The sequence below is a fragment of the Mya arenaria genome, chromosome 2 (genome assembly GCF_026914265.1).
Source record: "Mya arenaria isolate MELC-2E11 chromosome 2, ASM2691426v1".
NCBI lineage: Eukaryota > Metazoa > Mollusca > Bivalvia > Myida > Myidae > Mya > Mya arenaria.
This window is the reverse complement of record NC_069123.1, coordinates 51,295,729-51,323,586: the sequence shown is the minus strand read 5'-3', so window position 1 is coordinate 51,323,586 and position 27,858 is coordinate 51,295,729. Positions and strand designations below refer to the sequence as shown.

Sequence of the window (27,858 nt, the reverse complement as noted above, 5' to 3'; positions counted from 1 at the left end):
ACAATGGTGACTTGCACTGTTGTTGCTGAATACACTATATGTAGAAGAAATTCAACACACAAATTAACATACTTGAGACCTTGACGGCCCTGTCATTGCGGAAGTCTTCATGGTCAAACTCCTCCTGCTCCTCTAGGAAGTTGTACTCCGGGTCTGCCTCCTCATCATCCTCATCCAACCAAGCACCCATCGACCCTGTCAATGTTGCTGAAACACAAACATGATACAAGTATGGAAGGGAGAATATGTGACACATCATACAGAAAAGATGATCAGTTGTTTTTAAAAAAAATAAAATTGTTTCATACTTGTTAAGTCATTAATGTATCTGTATTAATCTAGGATACATTAACTCACTTTCTAGATATTTTAAGAATATTTAAACTCAGCAAAAAACAGAACTTAAATGTCACATCATCAGACTTTGATATTTCATCTTATTAGATCAATCCTATGACATGGCTATTATGACTGTACATTTTGCTCAAACTTTACTCACTGTCTGGCTGGAGTCTGGAGAAGTCCACTAGGAAGGTTTTCCAGTCATTGTCATCACATGATGTGTCATACAAATCTTCTGAGATGTCAGGTGCAACAAAGTTTGCCTCAAGGTCGAAGATCGTCTGGTCCTTTAGAGGACACTTGGACCGAGTTCTCAGAGCTATGATTTCCTCTGATTCCTGGCAGGGTAAAAGTCATCAGAGTTTGATTAATAAAAACAATAGCTGTCGTAAGACAGCTTGCTTGACTATAGAGCGCTTTGTCTATTAGATACCTAACTGAACACCATGCATTATTGAAATATATGAAATATGTGCATGATGATGTTGAAAATAGGGGCTATAACTTAAGGATCATACGGCTTTAACTAACATAATTGTCTTGAGGCCTTGAATACTTAGGTAAAATATTATGTCTGTTGTGTAATTTTTGTGATATCAAAAGTCACAACATGCCAAAAATCTTCAACCCAACTTATTAAGTTAAACAGGGGCAAAACCTTGTTTTTAGGATTATAAAGAGTTGTCTAACTTAATTGTCTGATGGCCCTTAACACTTGTGTGAAGTATCGTGAACTGATTGAATATTTATGCGATATGGTCCTAATGTGCGGAAAAACTTGAACAAAACTTCTTAAGTCAATCATAATCTGTATTAAGGGTCATAAAGGGTCATCTATCTTAATTGTCTGATCGCCTTGAACAAATGCAAAGTGAAGCATTACATCAATTCATCAAACAGCATTCAAGATATGAGTAAAAAACAACAACTTGCGCTTTAACTTAACCAAACACATATGCTAACGTCCATACAGGCCCTTCCTATTTGTTAAATAAGCAAGCCAATAATCTCATTTACTCCAATTTCAACAGAATCTCCCATCAACAGCAAAATAGTCATTGAATGGCCAGTTTTACCCTGATATATGTTTTTTTAATCTATTATCTAAAGGTATGTACCTTGAACCTTTGTTGTAGGCAGCTGGGTTTCTTGTTGGATCTGGGTACATTCACAACCAGGGGAGGCCCCATAGGACTCAGAAGACTCTGAAACAGTGATACATAAGGAAAACTAAGATATTTACAATGTAAACAATACAAAAAAACAACAGTCAGCTATTTGATATTAGCATAAAATAAAAAGGTTTATAAAATACACAACAATTCATTATAGTAGATTGAAATATGCCCTTTTCCTTTGACAAACACTAGTCAACTTCACTGTTCCATTTCCCATAATCTATTGCTGCCGCTTATGTTATTTATATATATACCCACACATACCTGCTGACTGATGTCTGAGTCAAGGTTAGTGGGTGTGATATCTGCCCGGGTAGTCGAATCATTTAGCCCAGGGGTGACAGGGGCAGACAAGGGAGTGGAGGGGGCAGGTGAGCCAATGTCGCTCACATACGAGGACGACACCACACTTTCACTGTCCTCATCACTCTCTGGAACCACCTGCAACATTTATTCAGTAGACAAAAAATTAAGAAACATATAGATATCAAACTTTGCTGTATTTCTTTGTATATTATGTAATTTTGTCTATAAAATTAAAATTAATAAGAGCCATGCAGAGTAAACTTTCAGTAAAGAGCTATGCTCATGTGTTATGGTATTAGGTCAGACCTATTGCCAATTTTACTGAAGCTCAAATTATGAGCCTTGCTATCAATGTGCGTTGAGTCTCCAGCAACATCTGTAGCCAGTTTCATTTAAATATCTATTTGTATTTGAGTTATGTCCATGGTTAAAGTGTTTGCACAATAATACAAATGCCAAGGCTATGACAATAACTAGGGTTTAAAAAACAACAACACTATTTCACCATATCATTTAAAGCATAAAATCACACTTTTATCAGCAAATATATGCATTTCATAAAATATTTAATCAAGATTCCACCTACCATTCATAATGTGAATCCAGCATCAACCTACACAAACAGACATTTCCCATACCTTGTCAGGGTTAAAGTCCTCATCGTCATCCTCCTCCTCTGGCAGCTCCATTTCCAGAAAGTTTGGAGACTCCGCCTTTGGACGCTTCACTGGTGACAGACCCCAGTTCACAGGCACCTGACAACACATTATGCCTGCGTGTAACACCTGCTGCTTTCAGAAGTCATAGAAAACTTGTTTTCTTTTCTCATTTTAAAACTGAGTCGGTCCATTTTCTTAACAGTTATAATTATATAAGAATTGTTTAATCCATTAAGTCTTTGAATGAATTTCAGTTTTTCTTTAGTATAAAATATTTAAGGTAATTTAAACAATGTTGACAAAAAGATTTATAGTCCTACATAGCTTAAAACAAAGCTTTGAAAACCAATATATACCTGTCCCTGTGCCTCAAACTGCTTCAGCTTGGCGCGGGTGAGTTTAGGTTCATACTCAAACTCCTTCCCAGCCATTTCCTCCTGCACAGCTTTCCGAACCATCTCAACTACACTCTCATTTGTGATGATTTTCTACAGAAAAAAAATCAATCATATATGTATAAAAGTGTTCTCTTATTAAATGTTGATTATTTTTCATTGAAGTAAGGGCTGTTCCAGTAAAACATATAACGCATGGGGGGAAGGCAATTAGTAGTGTATATGGATGGGTGTCTTTTTTCACTAATTTCAACCCCAAATGGGTAAATTTGCTTCTGAGGGGGGGGGGGGGGGGGTAATTTTTTAAAGGGACCATTTCCCACGGGGGTTATATTTTTAAATGGGAACATAGATAAAAAAATAACAATTAACATTTTTTCTGTACAAGATTTTAGTCAAATGACTGGTAAAATTTAAATGCTTTGATGACAAGTTTTATAATTCATCAGTTTAAATAAAATATAATATTCCATTTTTAATAATTAACCTTTGAGCTAGCTTGTAGGTATTATTTTTCACTAATTGATAGTCACATATTTGCAATCAGTAGATTCTGTCAGCTGTCAGAAATAAAAGTTAAGGCAACAAGCATTAACTTAGTACCAAGTCTGTTATGTAAAAGTATACATATATATATATATATATATATATTTGATCAAGCCCTGCACAGTGACAGGGGATTTTTAAAATGTTCACTACTGTACTGTAAAAGTGTAGCACTTTAATTCTAGACTTACATGTATAATTGACTTGACGTTGATGGCGGAGAGGGCAAACTTGTTAGACTTGCCGTCCAGTTTACCGTCCATATCCTGGTCAGACTCATCGATCTGTAGGCCCTCCCCCTCCGAACTCTCGTCTCCACTTACAACACCTAAACAAATGCAGAACGAACATTGTATGAAACACAACTCTTACATCATTAAAATCAAATCAGGTACAAGCAGAAAAAAATACAAAAAGGTTACCTTTTTTATACCATTTAAAATAAAACAGTCAGTGCCAGTAGTTAGATCCCTGATATCAATTGCTGAAACCTCATTCAGAACACGAAATCTAAACTTTCATATTTTAAAACAAAGACCTCAAGACATAACCACAATTTTTTTTTTAAATAATGCTTTGCAGAAAGTACAACAAGATTAACAAATACAACAATAAACTAAATAAAAAAAAACATAAGAATATCTCCCTAGTATACCCATCATACCTTGCTGTTCTATCAGTTGCTGATCGCTGGTGTCACCTGGTTCCTCATCGCTGCTGTCTCCTTCCTCGACACTCAAGTGCCCATCATGATCATCCTCTACCACAAACAGTCGTGCTCGCTTCCGTGGTGGTGAAGTCAATTTCCTGGCAGACAAAGTTTTCAGTTTATTATATGCTTTCCTGTGGTTTATAGAGATATCTCAGTGAAATAAAATTGATATTTATATATTAGCCCGCTCTCAGTTACAAATCAAAGGTCAGCGCACACAGGGCTGGGACAAATTTCAATGATGTCGTTTCCAAAATGACTTTACTTGCAATTAGTATATCATTTGGTATTAAGTCGGTGGAATATATTGTGATCTTACACTGAAACAAACAATTATCTTCTTTATAATAAATTGATAGCTGGTTCTATGTAATGAATTGACAAACTAATTGTATTGCCTATAGAATTTGAATCCAAGCAATTTGATTTACTGGTAAATAGGTGAACTTCTATGATCTATAATGTGATACAAGTCATCAGAATCAAATATTAAATCAAGTAACCTGTAACCTTACCTGAACATCAGTAACTACTTTAAACAGCTTTAATATCGAGCCAAATTATTACAAACAACTCAACAATTGATATCAACATCCAATGATGCATCGTCGAAAACCAAAAATTTTCAAGACAGCAAAAGCAAAGCAAACAGTAGATGAAACCAGTGAAGGAGTAAAAAGGGATGAGCGAAATTAAATGTTGTAATATTAATCAATCAAATTGTGAAGAAATCACATGGCACATGAAAAGTAGTTATGAGTAATGGAAATTAATAACCATTGGAGGCAAGCACATGTTTTAAAGGCAAGTAATAATAACTCCTTGATCTTAAGAAAGAATAATGAATATTTCAAATATGAACCACAAAGTTAAGATTATTCCCTTTAATTTCAAAGAAAAATGGCACACTTCAATGCAGTGAACTGTTTCATAACATTGCTTAAACAGCAGTACTCAGCACTTTACTGCAGTTGTACATGAGTTCAATTAAATAAACCATCAGAATTAATGTTACACAGAAAAAATGAATTGGGTTTACAACTTTATATATTATCAAAAGAAAAATTGCTCAAGCATTACCTTGTGCCCCCAATTAAGTTTTTATTACACATTTTTAGTTTGTGTTATTGAACTCAATAAAAAGATACACACAATGCTTCCTGAAAGGACTATTTTTTAATAATTTAAGAATAATAATTAATTATTCATATGTTACCTACCCAATCTAGACAAATTTTGCATGTGCACAAATGCACTATAGTTATACATACATCACATAAGTTTCATAAGTATCTTTTTATAAGTTAGGTAGTTATGACTTTTAGCTTTGATCATTCTGATCATTAATTAAAGGGCAATAACTCTTGCATTAATTCCCTCATCCAAAAGAATCGTTACTATTACATGCGCAAGTACACTATGATAATGCACACTTGACATAAGTTTCATAAATTCATCTAGAAATGGCTCCAGACATATAAATTTAAGGGTTCTTAACTAATTCAAGAGAAGTTTCTGTGTTACTGAAAAGATCCAGATAATGCATGTGCAAGTGCCAGTGCACTTTGGTTACACATTTGTACACACTTCGACAAAAGTTTCATGATTTCATTCATGTCTGTCAAGAAGTTACATAGTAATGGCTGTTGATGGATGGACAGAGAGACAAACTGACAATGCCAAAAATATATCACTCAGCAGGAATAATATACACTTACAGTATAAATCAACATTTTGTAGGAGCATAATCTACCTTTGAGTTTCCTTGCATTGCTTTGAGTATGTCTGCAGTGATGAGACCTTCTTAAATGGCGACCTTATCTTGCCGTATGGCCCCATGTACAGTTGAGTTGGTCGATCTGGAGAATCATCAGCTGAGTCAGTCTTGTCTCCAGCAACAGCATCAACAGCACATTTCAGTTCATTGACCAATAGCTCTTTCAACATTGCCTTTTGGTCCTTCGAGAGAAGGTCAGGTATCCCGCTGGACACAGATTCCTCCGTCAACTTCTGACTGGCTGAGCATTCTTCTTTAATGGGATTCATTTTGTTCTTACCTTTGTCTTCTACTGATTCAGTATTTTCACTTTCTTCTTTTGAATTTTCTTTGATTTCATTTTTCACTTCCAGTTTACCTGTCTGTGGTGAGAACTCATCGTCAGAATCTGAACTGCTACTGCTGCTACTTGATTCAGAACTTGAGTCTGATTGTGGCCCAAATATGGACTTGTACACTCTTTTTCTTTCTGCCTTGACTGATGTGGATTTTTCCTCATCCATTTTCTCTTTTACATTTAAGAATGCTTTATGCATTCAATCAAACCATTTCAATGAAGAATTATTTCCTTGCAATTGATCAACCTGAAAAGGATAAAGAATGAATTTGTTTAAACGGCATACACTTAATGGCCCCATGTATAAATAGTTATGAAAAAACATTATTTTCAGTGTCAAATCAAAGGGTAATGTTAAAGCGCAGTAAGTCATTAAGGTTGTTTCAAGTGCCAGTAAAGGGTATTTGTTAAAAGCACAGCAAATTTTCTCTAAGTCCAACTTCAATTTTGACATCAATTTAAGATGCACTATTACCCCCAAATGACATTTAACACATTTGATACAATTGTTTTAATATACCATATACCAGGACAAACAAATGTCGAAAACAGTTGTTGTTATGAAGGATACCAAGTTTAATTTAAAAGAAAATTAATGTGCAGAAAACACAGTATTGCTACCTTATGAGCCCATAGTAGATCGCAGTAAATCTTTTAGCATTCACCAATTATTTAATATTTTTGCATTTTCAGCTATAAAATACACGGTTATAATAATGGTAATAGTACCGGTAATTAATATTTTCCATAAATGCATTATTTAGTAAGTAGTTGAGGGTGTATCGCTCAAATTGAGGTTTGTTTTACATGTGTATTGATTTTTTGAATAAGAGTGTCACTTTAAATGTCAAGACTAACAAAAATTGAATGAAATAATAGCATAATTTTTCTCAACAAGAGATTCATCAAAGAGAGAAAACCGTCAATCAAAATCCCAGCCAATCAAAACAATGATTATATTTAATGCAAATTGAAAGTAGTTTTTACAATGTATAATCAGTGGCGCCGGAAGATATTTTGTAATTGGGGAGGTGAGGATTGGTCCAACCCCTCCTGCTTGTGTGGATATTTTTGTAAATCACATTGCATAAAACACATTTTAACCCATTTTCAGGGCTCACATCAATCGTTTGAAATAGCTTAAAAATAACAAACACTGTAGGTTATACCTAATTATTTCAATATTATTTGTTTTTTAAATACATTAAAAAAAAAATGTACATGTATATAAGTTTACTGTTTATTAGGTTGATACATAAAATGATGTTAACATCAGCATTTGAATTAGTGTTAAAATCATGAAATTCATCATATCAAAGATATTAATATCATAGATACAGTGACTAATAATGATTTATTTATTTTTAATTTAACCACCTGTAATTCATTTATATTCAGTAAATGAATATTTAGTTTGACTTCATTTATATATTACGCTTATACATAAATATATTTATACCTCTACATTGTGCAACCAAGAGAGCCTAGCCTTTTCATTTTGTGAAATTGAAGCGCGAAAAATTCCACAAACTGGGAAATCTAAGTGTGAAAAATTAGATACACATATGCAAGTTTTGAAGACAACTATTGAATGTAATCATTTATTGTGGGTTTATATCTTCAAGCAAGCTGGATGGCTGTTTTGGGACTGTGGCAGGTGGCTGAGGGTCAATACTATATCCAAGTGACCCTGACAGGTCTGCATTTGTTTATCCATGACAAGTTTTTAAAAGAAAATTTCACAAATTATATGTATAAACAAATGTAGGTTGCCTGAACCCTTCAAAAAAAAAAAGAAAAAAAGACAAAACAAATAATGTATAAACAATATAATTTCATTTTTTTTCTAATATATATGCATAGGTTTGAGTTATAGCCATAAATTAATACTAACATTTTTTTATTTAGGAAAGGTGATTCTCTTTCCTGTTTTATGCAAATCAAGTCACAACTAACAATCATTTACACTGCAAAATCTACACTAGAACTCCGCGAGTCGGATGTGTCCCCTCACATATTATTTACTGTGGACATTATAGCTGTTAGATTGGCATTTTATTCGTTTATAGACAATGATGTTGCCATTTAACTTTCAAGTCTAGGTGGCATTTGAAATGAAGGTAACAATGTTAAGCCGGACAAAAATTAACAACGAAAATTGCATCTATATGTTTAGAGTTATTGCCCTTTGTTAATTTAACTCTAAACATATAGATGCAAGAGTTATGGTTCTTGTGCACTGCACTTGCCCTCAATGAGATCTATCAAGTTTCAAGTTAATACCTCTTATATTCTTCAAGATATGCCCCGGACAAAACTTTAAGCATGAAAATTAACAAAGTGCAATTACTCTAAAACTAAGAAAGCAATAGTTACTGTTATTGTGCACTGCAATTTTCCTCCATGAGATCTATCTACTTATGAAGTTTTAAGTTGATAACTCTTTTATTCTATAAAATATGCCCCCAACAAAACTTTAAGCACCACCGCCACCGCCGCCAAAAGTAACCCCTATATGTCGCCTAGTCAGGTGACACAATAAATGATGTATCTTTCAACATCTACAACGTTTTCAATCATATAAAGTTGGTAATATAACATTTATACAAGTATTTCGTTGAGAAGAGGAATTTTACCTTGAGTTTTTACACTTCACTACAATCAGACAATGATTGTAATTAAAGTGCCTTTCCTTTAAGTAATTTCATGTGATATGTAGTTCAAGTAATTTCATGTGATATGTACCATTTCCAGACAGCATTCCGTAAACAAGGTCTAGGTGAATGTAAAAAAACAATGCCCTAATGCATGTTTACTATTTCCAGCGGGGGGGTTAACAGAACATTATCTAGTAATATTTCTTGTTTTATGGTATTTTATGGCGCAATTTGCTTAAACCTGGAATCCCAATCAGAACAACTTCCAACGTTCGGTACAAAACAATTTGTACATGTATGATTTGCCATATCAAAAAACGTAAAAAAAATCTGCCAACGAACAATTATTTGGACTAGCAGGGACCAAAACTATGTCAATGCGCAGTCAAATATGATCAATGCCATAAATTATTTTAGTCTTATGACAGTTTTTTTTCTTGACAGAACATATGTTTTAATGTCAAAATGATTAAAAATTATCCCTGAACGCTCTGCAAAGTGACAAGGTTAATAAACAGATCAAAACAAGCTGCATTTTTTCCCATTTTTTTCAGCCAAAATCAGTCGCTGTAATAAATAAAATAGACTGCCTTTGAATATCGAATTCAAGTAATTACCTAGTGAAAATGAGGGAATGCGTGAAAGGATAAATTACATGTAGATATGCAAACAAAGAAATAGCCATCAGCATTGTTTACATTTTTATGTCAAACCCGCCATTTTAAATTTAAGCGCCTCAAAGAAATAATAACCAAAAGAAAAAAAACTAAAACCCGGCTCAAGGTTCGTTTTCGATAAGGCCCAGTCAAGCAAAAAAAAAACTACAGTGATGTTTTACATTCATTCTGTGTGTGTCTTATTGTAAAATAAGAATTAGATGTATATTTCTTTTTATTGTGTTCCACAAAGTAATAACCTACATGAAATGCACGAAACTCGCTGTAATTATGTAATCTGTCTTTGTTTTAAATTGTTTGTATTTTTATACATTATTTTTTACGATTTCATCATTTTATTATAACTATGTAATAATGTTTTTTTCAGGGCTTGAAATAAGCTCATCTCGTATATGCTAAAACTCAAATATTTACAAATAAATATAAAGAACAAAATCAACTTACGCCTTTATCTTTTTGGTTTCCGATATGAGAATCGATATAACAATGGTTTATTAAAATAGCCTCAAATCGGCTCAACAGTAACTTTACATGTTTTATCAAGATTGTTAGTATGTACTTTTACAAATTAAAGCTAGTGTATATATCATTCTACAGGACCCTGCAGTTTTTAACGTATTATATTAAAGAAAATATTGCTTAATCACATAAGATTAATATAGTAATTATTTGGACTAATGACGAGTTACTTAAAAATAAATTATATAGCAAAGATCACAATATTCATGTATTCTCAATGTCAGAGTAATTATTTCAAACTCCTATTCCTGATGTATTACTATTCATGAACAAAATCAACTTTTATTTTCAGTCGGTATAGATCATGACGTAACAGAGAAAACATTGGCTATATCATGGACCTACATAGGTCCGTGGCTATATTGACGGTGTATATTGACCGACTAATTGTTGTTGTTTGTCGAAATATGGCGTCTTCGTCGCCTATGGTCTCGATGTACTTTATCGAATATTTTTGCCGATATCATCTATGTGCCTTATTCTATGTACTTGCACTCTTGTTACTTTTTTGACACTTCGAATTTTGGAAAGTTGTGTGTTTTTTAAAAAGAAAAAAAACTAATCAAATGAAATATTTATAGCCTGCTTGTTTCCGACAGATATAAGCTTTAATGAATCCATCAGTTCTTCTTTCGCACTTTTCGTTATTTCTTCTATTTCTACCGCTAGTAACCCCAACGTAATTGCTGCATTGGGTGTTCAATGTCTGTATAGTATTTGCAATGTTCTTTCTCCCAGTCCTCTTCTAGCTTCATCGTACTTTTTGCAGTAGAATATGAAGTGGTCTACAGTTTCAGGAACTTGGCAGACACTACAACAGTTGTCTGTTTGGTCTGGTGTCTGTTTTGACCAGTGATCTTTTAGCCAGGTGTGACCCCCAAGGAGTTGGTTGATTTGGCTGAAACTTTTTCTTTTCTTTTCACCACCGCAGTTTCTGACCCCTGGTGTGACAAAGATGTTATGTATGGCGAAAGACCTCTCAGAGTAACGGTATTGTGCTAACCATTTTTCATTAATGGCTTTTCTTTTCATCATTTGCATGACATCACTGGCATCTTTCTTTTCATCATTGAATTCTGCTTCATCAAATTCTGCTGCCTTCTTAGCCCCTTCTTTTGCCTGCTTGTCAGCCAGCTCATTTCCCTCTATGTTTTTATGTCCCGGTATCCAGTGCACATGGAGTGTATTACCATTGTCCTCTAAACTTGTTACATATGTTTTTATGTTAAAAACGGTTTCAATTGTATTCTTGGGAATCTCTCTTGAAAATGCTGTTAATATTGCTCCCTGGCAGTCTGTGAATATGTGAATGTTTTTGCTTTGTGGTTTTGTAGCTGTTAGGAAGTCCAGTGAAAGTTCTAAACCTACTAAACCACTGAGAAGCCGAATTTTACATGTCATTATTTTCTTTTGGATCAATAAATATATTGAATATCAAACGTTTACGCGTCGAACTAAGCGTTTAGGTAACACTGATTGTGTTGGAGGGAAATTTGTATAGATTTTCGCGCAATATCAATTGTTTCTTTGTTATTCACTTTTTGGAAAGTGGTCAAAATGATGTCATCTTCCCCAGCTATATCTTCTCCGATCATAAGTCATGCAAAGAAAATGGGCAATATTCAGGTAAGCTGTATTAAAATAAAATACCTGAATATTATCAGTTTCCAATAAAGCAATTTTGCAAACTCCTTCATTTGAGATAGGTTAAAGAGGGTACAGGGTGATACAGGAATCGAGCGTGAAATCCACTCAAAACTTGAAATCCACTCAGAACTCATTCATTTTAATCAATATTTTTTATTTTTTTTTGTATACATGTATATGAAGGGTTTATATTCTACAAATAATTGTTATTTTGATAGTTTATTGACCAAATGAATTAAAATCTTTGTATTTGTGTATGAACTTGTTGGTAAAAACTCAAAATATTATTTTAATAGCCATATATTAAAGTACTTTAAGACAGGCATCAGTTTTATCAGGGTTTTGTCCTGGACCCACCGGGGACCCCCAGCAAAATATTTCAGGTTTTTCATAATTTCCAACTTTCACCCATGCACTTCCTCTATGGATAGAAATTGAGAAACGAGCAGACGTCCTAAGACTATAAAATCATCAGAAACAACTGACAGCATTGTTACTTCTTTATTAAAATCTGTAAAAAAAATGAATGAATGGCCTGAACATCGATCTTGCATACTCTGTCAATACGCTGAACATTGTGAACAAAATGAATTGCAAAGTTTGCAAGGAACATGCACCCCCTGGCATATCATCAAATGTAAATATTTATAAGCATTTTACACCATAAGTTTAATCTCCAATATTGAATCTACAAAAAATAAAATAACACTGACACTGCTATATATTAAGACCAACAGAAGTTTTATTTAGACTTGTTAAATTATGTGAAATGTAAAAATGTCCATTGTTACATTGAATAAAACCTGGTACTGTGTTAACAACATATTTTCCATAAAGAAAATTTTATATATATATTGTTATAACCATTTTTGAATTAGACAAATCACTCCCTAAATTGAATTCCAACAATCTCTTTCAAACTTCACTTAAAATTATTATTTTATTTCAATTTTGCAGGTTATCTTTGGACCCATGTTTTCTGGTAAAACGTAAGTATAATATTTCAAATACGCCATTCTAAGCCAGGTTGTAAGACCAGTACAAAGATCAAATTAAGGTTTATTTTTAAACGTCAGGAAGCTGTAACTTTTTAAATGAATATATCAGTAAATAGATATTTATTGTTGTTTTTTGCATGCAGGTATTCTATGGAAAAATCTTAATAACTTCATTTAAATATTTTCTTCAAAATTCTTCACATCTTTTATAAAATTGTGTTCAACAGAACAGAGTTGATGAGGAGAATGAAGCGCTACCAGATTGCCAACTACAGCTGTCTAGTGGTCAAGTATGCGAAAGATATCCGCTATGATAAGGAAAACATTGCAACACATGACAGGTCAGTTTTGTAACTTGCTTGAAATAATAAATTACCCTATGCAGTATTGCAAGTGATTGAATGAAAATCAATTTTTCGAGAACAAATTTGATGTTTTAATTTATTATCTGGTGAGAATATTAAGCAAAAAGACACTAAAAGTGCAATAGGAAAAACATGAAAATATTTTTTTATCACAGCCTGCTGGGCTTGATATGCTTTAAATAAGGACTTGTACTATTTGTGTAACCTTGCAACGGTTATATTGCCATTAAAGACTTGTCATGTCTACTTTGCTGTAGTCAAAATCTTCAAAATTAAACTAGTCGGTTGACTCCATTGGTTTGCAAACCCCAAAAATAATTTGTCACCTGTTTAAATATTAGAGTGTCCTGCACAGTTTAAAAAGAACAAGCTGTTTATTGTTTAAATATTATATTTATTGTTATCCCCCGCCTTGAAAAGGGGAGGGGATATAGTAATGGTAGGCGTGCTTCCGTGCATGTGTGTGCGTCCATCCGTCCCACATTCATTTCTTTGCATCTCCTCTTACATTTCTCATGCGATTTCTACTAAACTTTCACAGATTGATGATCATAAAGTGAAGCAGCGCATATTGTCGGGCTTTCCCGATTCGACCATTTATGAAAGAGTTATTGCCCTTTGCTTATTTTACATTTAAAATTGGTTTCTTCACAACTCCTCTTACGTTTTTCATGCGATTTCTACCAAACTTTCACAGATTGATGATCATAAAGTGTAGCAGGGCATATTGTCGGGCTTACCTGATTTGACCATTTTTGAAAGAGTAATTGCCCTTTGCTTATTTTACATTTAAAATTGGTTTCTTCGCAACTCCTCTTACGTTTTTCATGTGATTTCTACCAAACTTTCACAGATTGATGATCATAAAGTGAAGCCGCGCATATTGTCGGGCTTTCCCGATTCGACCATTTTTACCTCGACTATTCGAAGAATAAGGAGAGCTATACTACTCACCCAAGCGTCGGCGTCACCCCTTGGTTAAGGTTTTGCGTGCAAGCACACATAGGTTAATATCTCAGCAACTACTTGAGGTATTGCATTGAGACTTTATACAATGGTGCTCAGCCATCCAACCTAAATAATTAACCAAGTTTGATAACTCTACTTTGCATTTAATGCCAATAATAGGCCTTTATTATTTGACTTAGAAATTCTGGTTAAGGTTTTGCGTGCAAGCACACATAGGTTAATATCTCTGCAACTACTTGAGGTATTGCATTGAGAATTGATACAATGGTACTCAACCATCCAACCTACTCAATTGACCTAGTTAGATAACTCTAGTTTGCATTTAATGCAAATAATAGGCCTTTATTATTTGACTTAGAAATTCTGGTTAAGGTTTTGCGTGCAAGCACACATAGGTTAATATCTCAGCAACTACTCGATGAATTGCATTGAGACTTTATAAAATGGTACTCAACCATCCAATCTACTTAAATAACCAAGTAAGATAACTCTAGTTTGCATTAAATTCAAATAATGGCCCCTTTTTTATTCAACATAGAAATTCTGGTTAAGGTTTTGCATGTAACCACTTTTAAGTCAATGCTTCAGCAAATACATCATGTATTGCATTGAAACTTTACACACAGGCTCCCGTCCATTGAAACTTCTTATTTAATCAAGTAAGATAACTATCTTTAATATTATATAATTTTTGCCCCTTTATTATGCAACTTAGAAATTCTGGTTAAGGTCTTGCATGTTAGCACACATAGGATAATAACTTAGCAACTACTTGATGTATTGTATTGAGACTTTATACAATGGTATTCAATCACCCAACCTAATTGAATAATCAAGTTAGATAACTGTGTTTTGCAAATAATGGCCCTTTATTATTACACTTAAACATTCTGGTTAAAATTTTGCACGTAACCACATTTATGATAATATCTCCGCACATCATGTATTGCATTGAAATCTAATCTAACAGTGATCCATGCATGTTTCGCCAAAACTTTTCAATCCGTACACTGAAAAGCAGCGGAATAGTCGAGCGCGCTGTCTCTGTGACAGCTCTTGTTGAAAGAGTTATAGCCATTTGTTTATTTTACATTTAAAATTGGTTTCTTCGCAACTTCTCTTACGTTTTTCATGCGATTTCTACCAAACTTTCACAGATTGGTGATTATATAGTGACGCAGCACATATTGTCAGGCTTTTGCGATTCAACCATTTTTGAAAGAGTTATAGCCATTTGTTTATTTTACATTTAAAATTGGTTTCTTCGCTACTCCTCTTACGGTTTTGATGCGATTTCTACCAAACTTTCACAGATTGATGACTATATAGTGACGCAAGGCATATTGTCGGGCTTTCGCAATTCGGCCATTTTTGAAAGAGTTATTGCCCCTTTTTTTACATTTAAAATTGGTTTCTTCGCAATTCCTCTTACGTTTATGACTATATAGTGACGCAGCGCATATTGTCAGGCTTTTGCAATTTGACCTTTTTATGCCCCTGAAGGTGGGCATATTAAAAGCGCACCGTCCGGCCGGCCGGCTCTATAACTTTTCCTTGTATGGACAGATTTTAAAATAACTTGCCACGTGTGTTCCACATACCAAGCCGACGTGTGGCGTGCAAGACTCGTGTCCCTACCTCAAAGGTCAAGGTCACACTTAGTGTTTATTCACAATGGAGTGCTGCATATAAGGACATAGAGTATAGGTTGTCGTGTCCGGGCTGTAACTTTCCCTTGTATGGACAGATTTTAAAATAACTTGCCACATGTGTTCCACATACCAAGACGACGTGTCGCGTGCAAGACCCGTGTCCCTACCTCAAAGGTCAATGTCACACTTAGTGTTTATTTACAATGGAGTGCTGCATATATATGAGTATAAGTTGTCGTGTCCGGGCTGTAACTTTCTCTTTTATGGACAGATTTTAAAATAACTTGCCACATGTGTTCCACATACCAAGACCACGTGTAGCATGCAAGACCCGTGTCCCTACCTCAAAGGTCAAGGTCACACTTAGTGTTTATTCACAATGGAGTGCTGCATATAAGGACATAGAGTATAGGTTGTCGTGTCCGGGCTGTAACTTTCCCTTGTATGGACAGACTTTAAAAAAACTTGCCACATGTGTTCCACATAAGACGACGTGTTGCGTGCAAGACCCGTGTCCCTACCTCAAAGGTCAAGGTCACACTTATTGTTTATTCACAATGGAGTGCTGCATATAAGGACATAGAGTTTAGGTTGTCGTGTCAGGGCTGTTACTTTCCCTTGTATGGACAGATTTTAAAATCACTTGCTACATGTGTTCCACATACCAAGACGACGTGTCATGTGCAAGACCCATGTCCCTACCTCTAAGGTGAAAGATACACTCCTCTAAGGTGAAAGATACACTAAGTGTTTATTCACAAGGGGATTCTGAATATAAGGACATAACAGTGTAGGTTGTCGAGTATGGGTGGTATTTTTTTATGTTCAGAGGCAATTTAAAATAACTTGCCATATGTATTTGACACGTCAAGGCAAGATCAAGTTTTCATGTACTGACCTTGTTCGTAGGTCAATGTCACCTTCGGGGGCATTCGTCACATACTGTGACAGCTCTTGTTTGAAAGAGTTATTGCCCTTTCTTAATTTTACACATTTCTTATGTTCCTTAGAAACTACCCTTACCATTGATTGGCTGTTGTTACATTAAATGCCCCATGAGGCGGGGGATATAGCTGTCTGTGACTGCTCTTGTTTGACATTACATTTAGATGCATTTATAGGTTTTGTTCTTAAGGCCTTTCCTCATCAAGTTTTTCTTTTTGGGGAAATGAGTCTGAAGCACTGTTCACGACTCTCCACATAGCGAAATTAAAATTAGTTCTTATTGCAACTAATTTTAGAGGCCAAATTCACATTGTGAAAATAATTCCCACCCTGTGTTGTGAACTTGTGCTATATTCTGACTGCTGCATTTGCTATTTGTAGTATGCAGTATGTTGCAATGATTAACTGCTTGGAGGGGAAGAAACATGATTTCTTCTCTATTGTAGTATTCAGTTGAGACAAAGCAGCATATTCAGTATGTGGTTGTTGCTTTCAGACAAACACTTCCAGCAGTAGCAGCTACAAAACTAGCAGACCTGGAGGAAGAGGCTCTACAGTACGAAATCATTGGCATCGACGAGGGACAGTTTGTATGTGCAGGTTTTTAGCTCGACTATTCGAAGAATATGGAGAGCTATACTACTCACCCAAGCGTCGGCGTCACCCCTTGGTTAAGGTTTTGCGTGCAAGCACACATAGGTAAATACCTCAGCAACTACTTGAGGTATTGCATTGAGACTTTATACAATGGTACTCAACCATCCAACCTACTTAATTAACCAAGTTTGATAGCTCTACTTTGCATTTAATGCCAATAATAGGCCTTTAATATTTGACTTAGAAATTCTGGTTAAGGTTTTGCATGCAAGCACACATAGGTTAATATCTCAGCAACTACTTGATGTATTGCATTGAGACTTGATACAATGGTACTCAACCATCCAACCTACTCAATTAACCAAGTTAGATAACTCTAGTTTGCATTTAATGCAAATAAAAGGCCTTTATTATTTGACTTAGAAATTCTGGTTATGGTTTTGCGTGCAAGCACACATAGGTTAATATCTCAGCAACTACTTGAGGTATTGCATTGAGAATTGATACAATGGTACTCAACCATCCAACCTACTTATTTAACCAAGTAAGATAACTCTTGTTTGCATTAAATGCAAAAAATAGGCTTTTATTATTTGACTTAGAAATTCTGGTTAAGGTTTTGCGTGCAAGCACACATAGGTTAATATCTCAGCAACTACTAGATAAATTGCATTGAGACTTTATACAACCACCCAACCTAATTGAATAATCAAGTTAGATAACTGTGTTTTGCAAATAATGGCCCTTTATTATTACACTTAAAAATTCTGGTTAAAACCACATTTATGTTAATATCTCAGCAAATACATCATGTATTGCATTGAAATCTAATCTAACAGTGATCCATGCATGTTTGGCCAAAACTTTTCAATCCTTACACTGAAAAGCGGCGGAATAGTCGAGCGCGCTGTCTCCGTGACAGTTCTTGTTTTCTTAATGATAAATTACATACTAGTTAATAAATAACCATACTGACATAAGTCTAGCAAAGTGTTGATAATTCCAGTAGTTGATATGATAATTGTGTGCAGTGCTACAGATAAGACTTTAACAAATTGAAGTCATTTTTTCCGTTATTTGAATGAGGCTAGGATCGTTTGAATTGTAAAATTGCGCCAAATGCCTAAAATTGTAACTTTACCATTGTTTCAAGAAGAGAAAGCAAAGCCTGCTTTTTAAAGAAAATATGACCACTTTAAAACATCGGTACTAGTAGATTTATTAATAGTTGTCTTCATAAAAAAAAAAAATATATTCAAAGTTTTGGGAAAAGCATACTGTTTCTAGTACTTGATGGGTTTTTTTTTTTGTGAGTGGTGCCGAATTTTAGTCCCATTTTTAGTCAGAAAAAAAACACTGTCCTTATTACCAAAACTTTTTCTTTCAGTGTTTAGTGAAAATGTATCAAAAAAGTGCTGTATCTTTCTAATTGAGTAAATTAAACAAATACATCCATTATGTAGAGACTTGTATGTTACTCCTTCTGACTACTTCAGTTCCCAGATGTTGTGTCGTTCTGTGATGAGATGGCAGACAAAGGCAAGGTGGTCATTGTTGCAGCATTAGATGGAACATTCCAGAGAAAGGTAGGCTCTTAACTGATTTCAATAGTAATGGCTAACAGTCATGGAAATTCATCTTTTGGTTGAACATGCCCAACTTCTTAAGTCTGATGCTTAGCAGCGCTTGGTGCTATATAAAATTCAGGATTAGGAAGCCCAGAAAGCATTTGACCAGTGCATCGCTTACAGGCTTGTGCTTATTTCGACCACTGGGCTAAGAAAAGATTTTGTTATTGTTTATCTTTTATTCTTTGCCTATCATATGGTACCGATTTGATTAAACTCTTCGATAGAGAACCTATTTTATATTTAAAAGCTTGATAGAGTGTCATCTTTTTTTAAGAATAAATGCGAAGATTTATCTTCTTTGATAGTGTCTAATGTTGATATATCTAAATGGTATTTATGTACATATTTTAACCAACATTTCAATTCTATGATAAAATCTTTTAACAAGATAAAATAAAAGTATACGATCAAGTTCTTTATTTTAGTTTTTAGAGTGCATTTTAGCCATTCTGCATGTATTTAAATTTTAATGTAAGGCGTTGTTATTAAATAAACATAAACATACAAAGATTGCTTCTACATATGGTAAAAATTAACTTTTTTTAATAACTACTTTTCATTGTGATTCAATAGAAATTAAAAAAAAAACAATACACTGGTGTGTCAAGTATTGTTACTATCATTAACTGGACACTTTTATTTCAGGGATTTGGAAACATCTTGAATCTGGTTCCACTGGCAGAAAATGTAATCAAGCTGTCTGCAGTGTGCATGACATGTAATTCTGATGGTTACTTCACAAAAAGAATGACCACTGACCAGTCGGTGAGAATCTAAATGATCTAAGGATATGGTTATGGATAGATAATTAAACATTTAAATACATACACATGAAGTACATTTAGTAAAAAAAGAGTTGGTTTAATTAATAATGAAAACCGCGCACATATAAAAATGACCACACTTTAAGAGAATTCCATTTTTTGCATATATCAAATGGAACTTTGTACTACATTTAATATGGAGCTCAGCTGAACAGTTATCTTTTTTATTTTTTATATGCATTCTGATTTTTTTCCCGTTCATGTAATTTTTTTGGTTAAAATCTGCAGGTAGAAGTGATAGGAGGGGCTGACATGTATCGGGCAGTTTGTAGAGACTGCTTCAAATCTCCTACCAAAAAATCTCCACGGAAGTCCCCAATGGTCTCCCCATACAAGTTGAAATCCCCAGTCAAGTCTGCGACCTCTTTACAGCGAGGTACCCCCACCCTCCAGGAAGAACGATCCCTCAAAGACCTGACTGGAAGCATCAACCGCCAGCTCACATTTACCGCACCACCAAGAATCTAACCAGACTTGACAGTATTACCATTTATCTATGCATCGACACTCTTCAGTGATATTTTCATTATTTTATCACTTCTATTTCAAATATTGTTCCATATTTTCATAATTCGCAAATATACCTCTCAGCTCAATTTGTATTAACTATGTTAACTGTTGACCAATTTTTTAAGCTTTTTATATTTTACATTAATTGAAAATCAACTTTTTTCTGATAGAATTAGTTTAAATTTTAGCCCTGTCTTTAGCAAGCTATTCCTTTTATTAACTAATTTAGCATAGATTTTAAAGGTGTGGATTATTACATAGAATTTTTATTTATCTGTGTAGATAATATACTACATTATTTGTAGTGTCATAGTGTCTGTTACATTCAAAATCAGTTACAATTCCAACTTCATTGATGAAAATGTAGAAAAACAACCTGAATATGTTTACTTTTATCTCAATATTTATTGAAACTAGAACACTTAAGCAACAGAAAACTGATAGTGGGTCATTTGTAATCACATACACAATGTCTGAACTGGTCAAGTTAAGGAAGGTTTAGTTTTAATGCATCAGATACGTTAAATAATGATAATTCTTTAGTCAAAAGTGGACTTCGTTATTTAATACCAAGTTTTAATTGAAATTTAGAAACATTAATTTATTATAATCAAAATCGGATATGTTTTGTTTAGGTTTGAGGCATGTCATTATGCTTTCAATTAAAACATAACTAATATTTCGACAACTTTAAAATTTCAATTTATATAACATATCTGTCATTCCTCATATATCCTAATATAATCCACACAATATAAAGTCATTTTTATAAGTATTACACGCTAACTTTCTCAGTTGATTTGTATAAATTGATTAATGTTTCTAGATATCTAAAAATATATTTTACGTGAATCTTAGGTCACTAAAATTTTAACGTATCTGATGGAAAACATCATTGACTTAATAACATAGTAAACTGACAACAAAGTTAAAATTAACAGCATAAACCAACATCATCAACTGTATCCATAATTGTTAAATCATTTTTATACCACAACTACATACATTATCGCAGTTTAAGGTGCATATAACTATAACTATATGAGAATATTTGAATATAGTGATAATTCTCATATAATTGTGAAAATAATAGGAACGTTTAAACGTCGAAACAACAATTATTTATCATCAGCAATTAAGGCGACATCATCATTGTTCAATCGGTATTGCCTCTTGGTCTTGCCATAGGGGGAAGGTTCTTCTATTGTAGATATGATGTCTTCGAAGTTAACCCACAAGTCATCAGCTCTTGAGGGCCATCTGAAAAGCAGCATCGGACCTTTGCCTCGGGTCTTTTCCATAAATGAAACATGGCATCCTTAGAATTGCAGTCAACCTCTAAGACTTTTCCCACGTAAATTTTTCTGTCATATATGGCCAGAACAAACGTTCCAACTGCAGGGACATGCTTCTGCCCATTAGATGTTTCATTTTCAGGTTTGTTGTTTTGAACTGTTTCCCAGTGCATGCATGGGTCATTTGCCAAACACCGAGCGCAATAGCAAGATGTAGTAGCTGTGTAAAACTGATTTCTTACATGAATGATCGCATGGAGCTTCATTGTTCCAGGGATTGCTTTCGATTTGTCTTCGTTAAGTTCAGTTGCACTGTTATCGTACTCAGTTTGTGAGTAGAATTTGTACTTAATGCTTTTTTGGTTTGCCTTTGCCCAGTTAAAAAAGTCTAGCATTTTGTATTGTCGCCCTTCCTTATTTGCAGGCATTGCCAGCTTGTTTTTTTGCAACACCCCCTAGTCCATCACATGGCCCTTTGCCATGTCCGCATTAGTAATAGTTCCATCGAGCTTCAGTGCCAAATAGTTCTTTGTGCTTTGTCAGGAGGTTGAATATATACCTATTTTGGTACTGTGACGATGGACTATCAGTCCAGTAGTGGACCATTGTTGTGGAGGGTAACATCTCTTTAATGCAGGGAACGAGACCTTTCAGGATAGTGTACACAGCTGTAGCATTATGGTTGCCAACATCGGAAATAAAGATGTAATTCATATGTTCATCGGAGTCGTCTTTGTAATATACGACTACTGGATGAAGTGTCACAGATGCAGCATTCCAGTAGGCGCTTTGAATCTCATCCATGTTCCCACATGTAAAATTTTCAGCAAAATCCATGTTTACTATTACATGATTCGGTGGCAAGTTTGCTTTCAATTGTTTCAGTGCTTCATACTGAGATCTTACCCTCCCAACATGGCCCAGAAAATCATCATATTCATTTCTCATCATACTTGAAATTCTACTTTTTCCATTTCCACCTTTACAATCTTCATCCTCTTCTTGCTGTCATCATCATCATTCACCCTTTGCCACTTTTCAAATGTAACCTTTTCTGAATCGTCTAGTTTGGACAAAATATCCATCATTCCATCCATGTTTATAGTTTTCCCTACTGTTTCAGGGTTGGGCAATATTTCTAGTTTTGCCGATCTCATCGCTTTTAACTTCATTGCAAAGTTTTGGTGTTTGCTACAGAGGCAAGTATTTCTAGAAATCAAGTTTGTCAACAGTATATATGTTGGTCTGAACCTGCTGAATACTGACTTTGACAGCTTCTCTGTTGGATTTTCAGCTTTGTATATCTCATATATGTTTCCTAGATAATCATTTAGGATGCGCACTTGTCTCTGTTCACCTTCATAAGTTTTGCAGTCTTTCTTCCCAGGCATCTGGATACTAACATCGTCTCTTTCCATGAACTGAATGACTTTTGTCTTGATCATGTTTCTCTCTTTTTCAAGGCGCTTTCGTACTATAGGGTTGACCTGTTTGGTGTTTGTCTTACTCATGCCCTTTCTACCAAGACCAGTCTGTTTTCGGACAGTGTCTAGACACTTGTACTTTTTCAATATTTTGCCAATTATCACTCTCATAATCACTCCTCTCTCTGACTGAGATTTCGTCTTCTGTACTGCATCTCTTACTTCAGCAAGAATAGCATTTGACATCTCAAGTTTTTTCACTACTTTTCTCGAACGACTCTTTATTCAAAGGATATTTAAGTCATGCTTCGTTTGTGATCTAGGCGTCATTTGATTTCCTTTATCATCAGACCGTACTGATGACATACCAGCTGATGTATTGGGCTTTCTTTTTTATTCTTTCAATCTCTGAAATCTTTTCTGCAGTGTTTTCTTTTCTCTCTTTAGCTCATTTACCTTGTTCATAAGTGAACATACCTTGTAGCTTGCTTGTCGCAAACATTTAGACCTTTTTATCTTCTGGCCTGATTTTTTCTTTTGAAATTGAGCTTTACTGTCATTTTCTGTAGTAACGTTGTCTGACTTTGATTTTCTTGGCATTGTTCTACCGTAATACAAGTATCAGTCGAACTTGATACTGTTGGAACTTGTTCTGAGATCAATTCCTGGCTTGATTGGTTTATTCAATGTGGATTTAATCTTTAATTTGGCTCTGTATCTTTTACTGTACTCTTTATTTCTATGCCTTATTGCTGATTGTTCTCTCTTACTCGTTTTGGATATCGACACTCTGTTTCCTTTAGCTCTTATACGCTCTGAGTTCAGATAGTTAGGATCCTTCTTCTTTTTTCTTTCTCTATATTCTCTCTGATACTCGGCTCTACTTTTGGTCATCTTTGACCTAGACAAATATCAAAAGTAAAGGTTAAAGAATAAAATTGTACTTGCGACATACAACACTAGGAATTCCAACGGCATTGTAACATTTTGGAGACGATACAACACTATTTTTTTCCTCAGTTTGCTCGAACAAGAACAATCATCAGATACGTTAACAAAATCATCAAATACGTTAACATTGTTTGAGAGGCTTTTTCATAGGAACGACAGTGATTATTTTATTAATAACCCACTAGATGTAGTAAATTATAGTTTAACAATAAATAATAATGTCAAAGTATGTGAAATTCAATAAAAGCTTGTTTCACTTAACCTCTGTATAAAGACGAATTCACCAAAATGACCTGTTCAACGTGTATGTTTTAATATTCAGACATCTTGTTGATTACGTCATCATTTGGGATACGTATGACATTTAAAAAAACAGTTGAAATAATTCACGAATACTAAAAAAACGGAAAATCGATGAGATAAGATGATCTGTGTTTTGTTGTTAACGTATTTGATGAAAACGTATCTGATGCGCATAATTTGTATAATGCTTATTTTTTTCTAATTTTTCTATATCATTTTTACTTCTTATATGTTTTCAAAGGTATACATATATACTTACAAATCGCCGACATTTAGGACTGGTGACAGTCAAGTTGTTGTCACAAATAGCATTAACAGCTTAACATATCTGATGCGTTTTGACTGTCTGACTGGCACTTTTATGGATTTGGCATCATCGTGTGAACAAAACATAAATCATGCCATGTATTTTAACTTTTATTATGTTAGTTCATACCTTCAGTACTATAATACGCCATATCATAATATTCTATGTTTATATTGTGCAATAAATTTTGTATTGTGAAAAGCGTTAACGTATCTGATGTAAATTGGCGACACGCAACTTTTTGCAATTTTGAATGTATCGGTAATGTGTTTTGAACGAGGGTTTGAGAATTGATAAATTAAAACAGTTATGTATAAAATACACCACAGAAATAACATTTTTCATACATTTTGTCAATACTAACGCTACTTGAATAATAGGACTATCAATGGCGACACACCCAAAATGGCCAACATGGCATGCTTTAAGCAAGAAAACTCAATAACTAGCAAACACTTTATCATTTTTTTTTACTTTCCGAGGGAGCTTGACCCTAAAGTTAATAAATTAACACCAATAAGTAGTATATGGTTAGAATAAAATGCCGGACAGGACTGGCGACAGCTATTTTTTAAAGTTGGAATTTTAACTGATTTTTAATGTGTTAATGTATTGTATCCATTCTTGTAATATACCCATTATTGTGCTGTTTTGCATACTGTTCATGATTTTATCACCTGCATGTGTTCATTAGTGTGATCTGATGTCACACATAACTTTTTGTTAATATCCAATTATTTCACATGTTAAATGTTTGTTTTCGCTATCTAAAGCGTGTGGCTCTTACCCTGTTTTACAACTATCAAATGGACCAGAAGACCAGGACTTTTCCGTATTTTGATAATTTTCTGTTTTTGAAATTACCAAATGTGTGATTTTATAGTGAAGAACTGGTACCAAATAAAGTACATTAAGTTGATGGATTAATGTTTACTCTTGAACTGCAATATCATTTGGATAAAAATCATGAATAAATGGTATTATTTTGCTCTTCCAGCACTGCAAATCTTTATTCTATAGACTGGCATAACATGGAGGAATTCACTAGCATTTATTATTAAAGCATTTCTTTTGATAATTGCCATGTTTCGTCAAACCATAGTTTGTGTCATGTGCAGTGATAATTTATTTTACTATTAATGTATAATGTTCAGTCTTTTAGGCACAGTAAGTCACATTTATGCCTGTTTTATGTGTTCATACAATTAAATGTGCTTAATTTTACAAATTTAAGGGTATCTATTACGAATGACTTATGTATTTGTATATTATTTTACTTTGTTATAAAGGTATCCAATGTCCGTCTTCCTCTTGTATAAACCCTGTCTTGGCAGATTGTAAATTCGCCACACTTGAGATTGTCTCTGCAAGAAGACACTGCTCATGGTCTTCACTGGGACGAATAATATGGTAATCTTCCCAGGTCTTCAGTAATGTATATCTGGGTCAAGTAGCTCAAGTTGAGTTTGGTGAGCTTTTGTCACAATAGGGCAGCACTAAAATATTGCTTGCTTAAATAATTTGCCTTACAGTAATGAATCGCTGACACATTTTGCAACTGGTGCAACTTGCCACAAAGTTCAAACCAGGTGCAGTGCATATAATTTTTTGTGAATGGTCAAGGTCCTTGCAGAAGTTGACACAATGGGTTCAACTATTAGACTAATTTATTAAAGCTATTCATATGATAGATATGAAGTAATAATGTTGAATACATTACAGTACTCTCAGGAAGCAATATTTATGTTTTGTCCCCGATAGTCTTAACTTAGGGTTTTATAACAACATTAAGCCATAGTTTTGTTTCCATTAAGTATTTCTATGGTGGTAGATCTCACCTGGAACACTCACATTTCAAGAATTACCACCAATGGAAATAATACTCTCAACTTCATTAAAAGAAATATAAAAACAAAAACAGAAAGTGTTAGGACTTTAGCTTACAAAACCCTTGTCCGTCCGCAGTTAGAATATGCAAGCACAATTTGGCACCCACACACAAAATCAAACACCAATAAAATTGAAATGGTTCAATGTCGGGCTATTCGTTGGGTTAAACATGACTTCTCTCTCCAGTGTTACAAACATGCAGGAAAGTCTTGGTTGGCGCTCACTTGAACAACGTAGACTGGATTCCCGACTTGTAATGTTTTACAACATATACCATCATCATATTGCTATTACGCTGCCATCTTATATTCAAACACCAATAAGATTTACCAGACTAATGCACCCACTATGTTTCAGACAAATTCAAGTAAAAACTGACTATCGCAAATTTTCATTCTATCCTCACTAGGTTTTACTTTGGAAGAGTTTGCCAAATCATATTGTCACTATCCCCACCCCTGACACATTCAAAGTGGCTGTGGCAACCATTAAGCATTAGATAAGCGAGCAGTGTTTTTATCCTTTTACCAGTTCACCAGTCACTTTTTATCATGTTACCTAAATTGTGTTCTCTTTTATACCCTAGTTCTCACTTTTCTGATGTTATTTGCCTCATCAGTGTTTTATTTTTTTCACTAACAAGCTCACTGTATGGGAACGGACACCGGATATAGCTCAAAAAGTGATAAGTAAACAGACAATTATGCAGTTGTTTTTCTTTACCAGAGGTAAGATCTTGCTGTGTTAACGCATGTCTACCGTATCCACAAATGAAACAAGTGTTTGCACTAATAGCTGAATGCCAAATTTGGCCTATGGTATACTTTAAAGTGCTTACGAATTAGCAGACCCCATAATATGTTTCTTCAAATCTGAGATGATCACCTCGAAACTTACAGAATTTCGACAAGTATTGTTATTTTTAGGAAATATATCAAATGAATAAAAAATCTTAATCGAAGGATTTCACAAGCATAAGCTCAACTATTTTTAATGTAAGAACTGGCAATGGAACTTTTAAACTGTTAAAGATATGCCCTTAGAAATGTTCACCGTACTGTACTGGGGATAGCCGTATTATGTACTGAGGATAGTTTCAAAGTTGAGATATGTGGGCTGGTGATAACATGTAAAATGGGACAAAAATTGAAGGGTAACACTGCTAATATACAATATACATGTATGTCTGTTTCAAATAATCTGCAAAAAGTGGGAGTACAATTTGATAAGAAATTATTGAGCAAACTTTAGTTAACAATGAGTTTGATCCATGCTCACCTAAATGAACGTACATATGCAAGCTGCTTAATTGTCAGGGTTGGTCACAATACATACTTTCTCACTGAAGTGAACGAGCAGAGACTATTATTCTGTTCTAAGTAATAGCAACATCGACCCAAGCTTAGAAAAAAGCTTCACGTGTTCCAAATTTGATCACAATATCT

The 27,858-nt window shown here is 34.2% G+C and overlaps 3 protein-coding genes across 3 annotated transcripts in view; 1 reads left to right on the top strand and 2 right to left on the bottom strand.

Annotated features, from left to right (window-relative positions):
• The window catches only part of LOC128207631 (uncharacterized), a 28,260-nt gene extending 18,638 nt beyond the window's left edge, over window positions 1–9,622 (bottom strand). Inside the window, 10 exon segments of the mRNA XM_052910672.1 lie at window positions 73–207; window positions 500–680; window positions 1,461–1,547; window positions 1,785–1,961; window positions 2,465–2,581; window positions 2,842–2,973; window positions 3,618–3,754; window positions 4,091–4,233; window positions 5,892–6,499; window positions 9,608–9,622. Of these exon segments, the coding sequence (XP_052766632.1) occupies window positions 73–207; window positions 500–680; window positions 1,461–1,547; window positions 1,785–1,961; window positions 2,465–2,581; window positions 2,842–2,973; window positions 3,618–3,754; window positions 4,091–4,233; window positions 5,892–6,451 (1,669 nt within the window). The 5' untranslated portion in view covers window positions 6,452–6,499; window positions 9,608–9,622.
• Window positions 9,623–10,804: 1,182 nt separating this feature from the next.
• LOC128215593 (uncharacterized) lies at window positions 10,805–11,506 on the bottom strand. The gene has a single exon (XM_052922308.1). It carries the CDS (start codon window positions 11,504–11,506, stop codon window positions 10,805–10,807), a length of 702 nt encoding a protein of 233 aa, XP_052778268.1.
• A 61-nt stretch (window positions 11,507–11,567) lies between these two features.
• LOC128207620 (thymidine kinase, cytosolic-like) lies at window positions 11,568–25,818 on the top strand. Its single transcript, XM_052910662.1, has 7 exons — window positions 11,568–11,731; window positions 12,710–12,741; window positions 12,978–13,091; window positions 17,178–17,271; window positions 18,775–18,864; window positions 19,555–19,674; window positions 19,962–25,818. Exons 1-7 carry the CDS (start codon window positions 11,663–11,665, stop codon window positions 20,199–20,201), a joined length of 759 nt encoding a protein of 252 aa, XP_052766622.1. The 5' UTR covers window positions 11,568–11,662; the 3' UTR covers window positions 20,202–25,818.
• The last annotated feature ends 2,040 nt before the right edge of the window (window positions 25,819–27,858 follow it).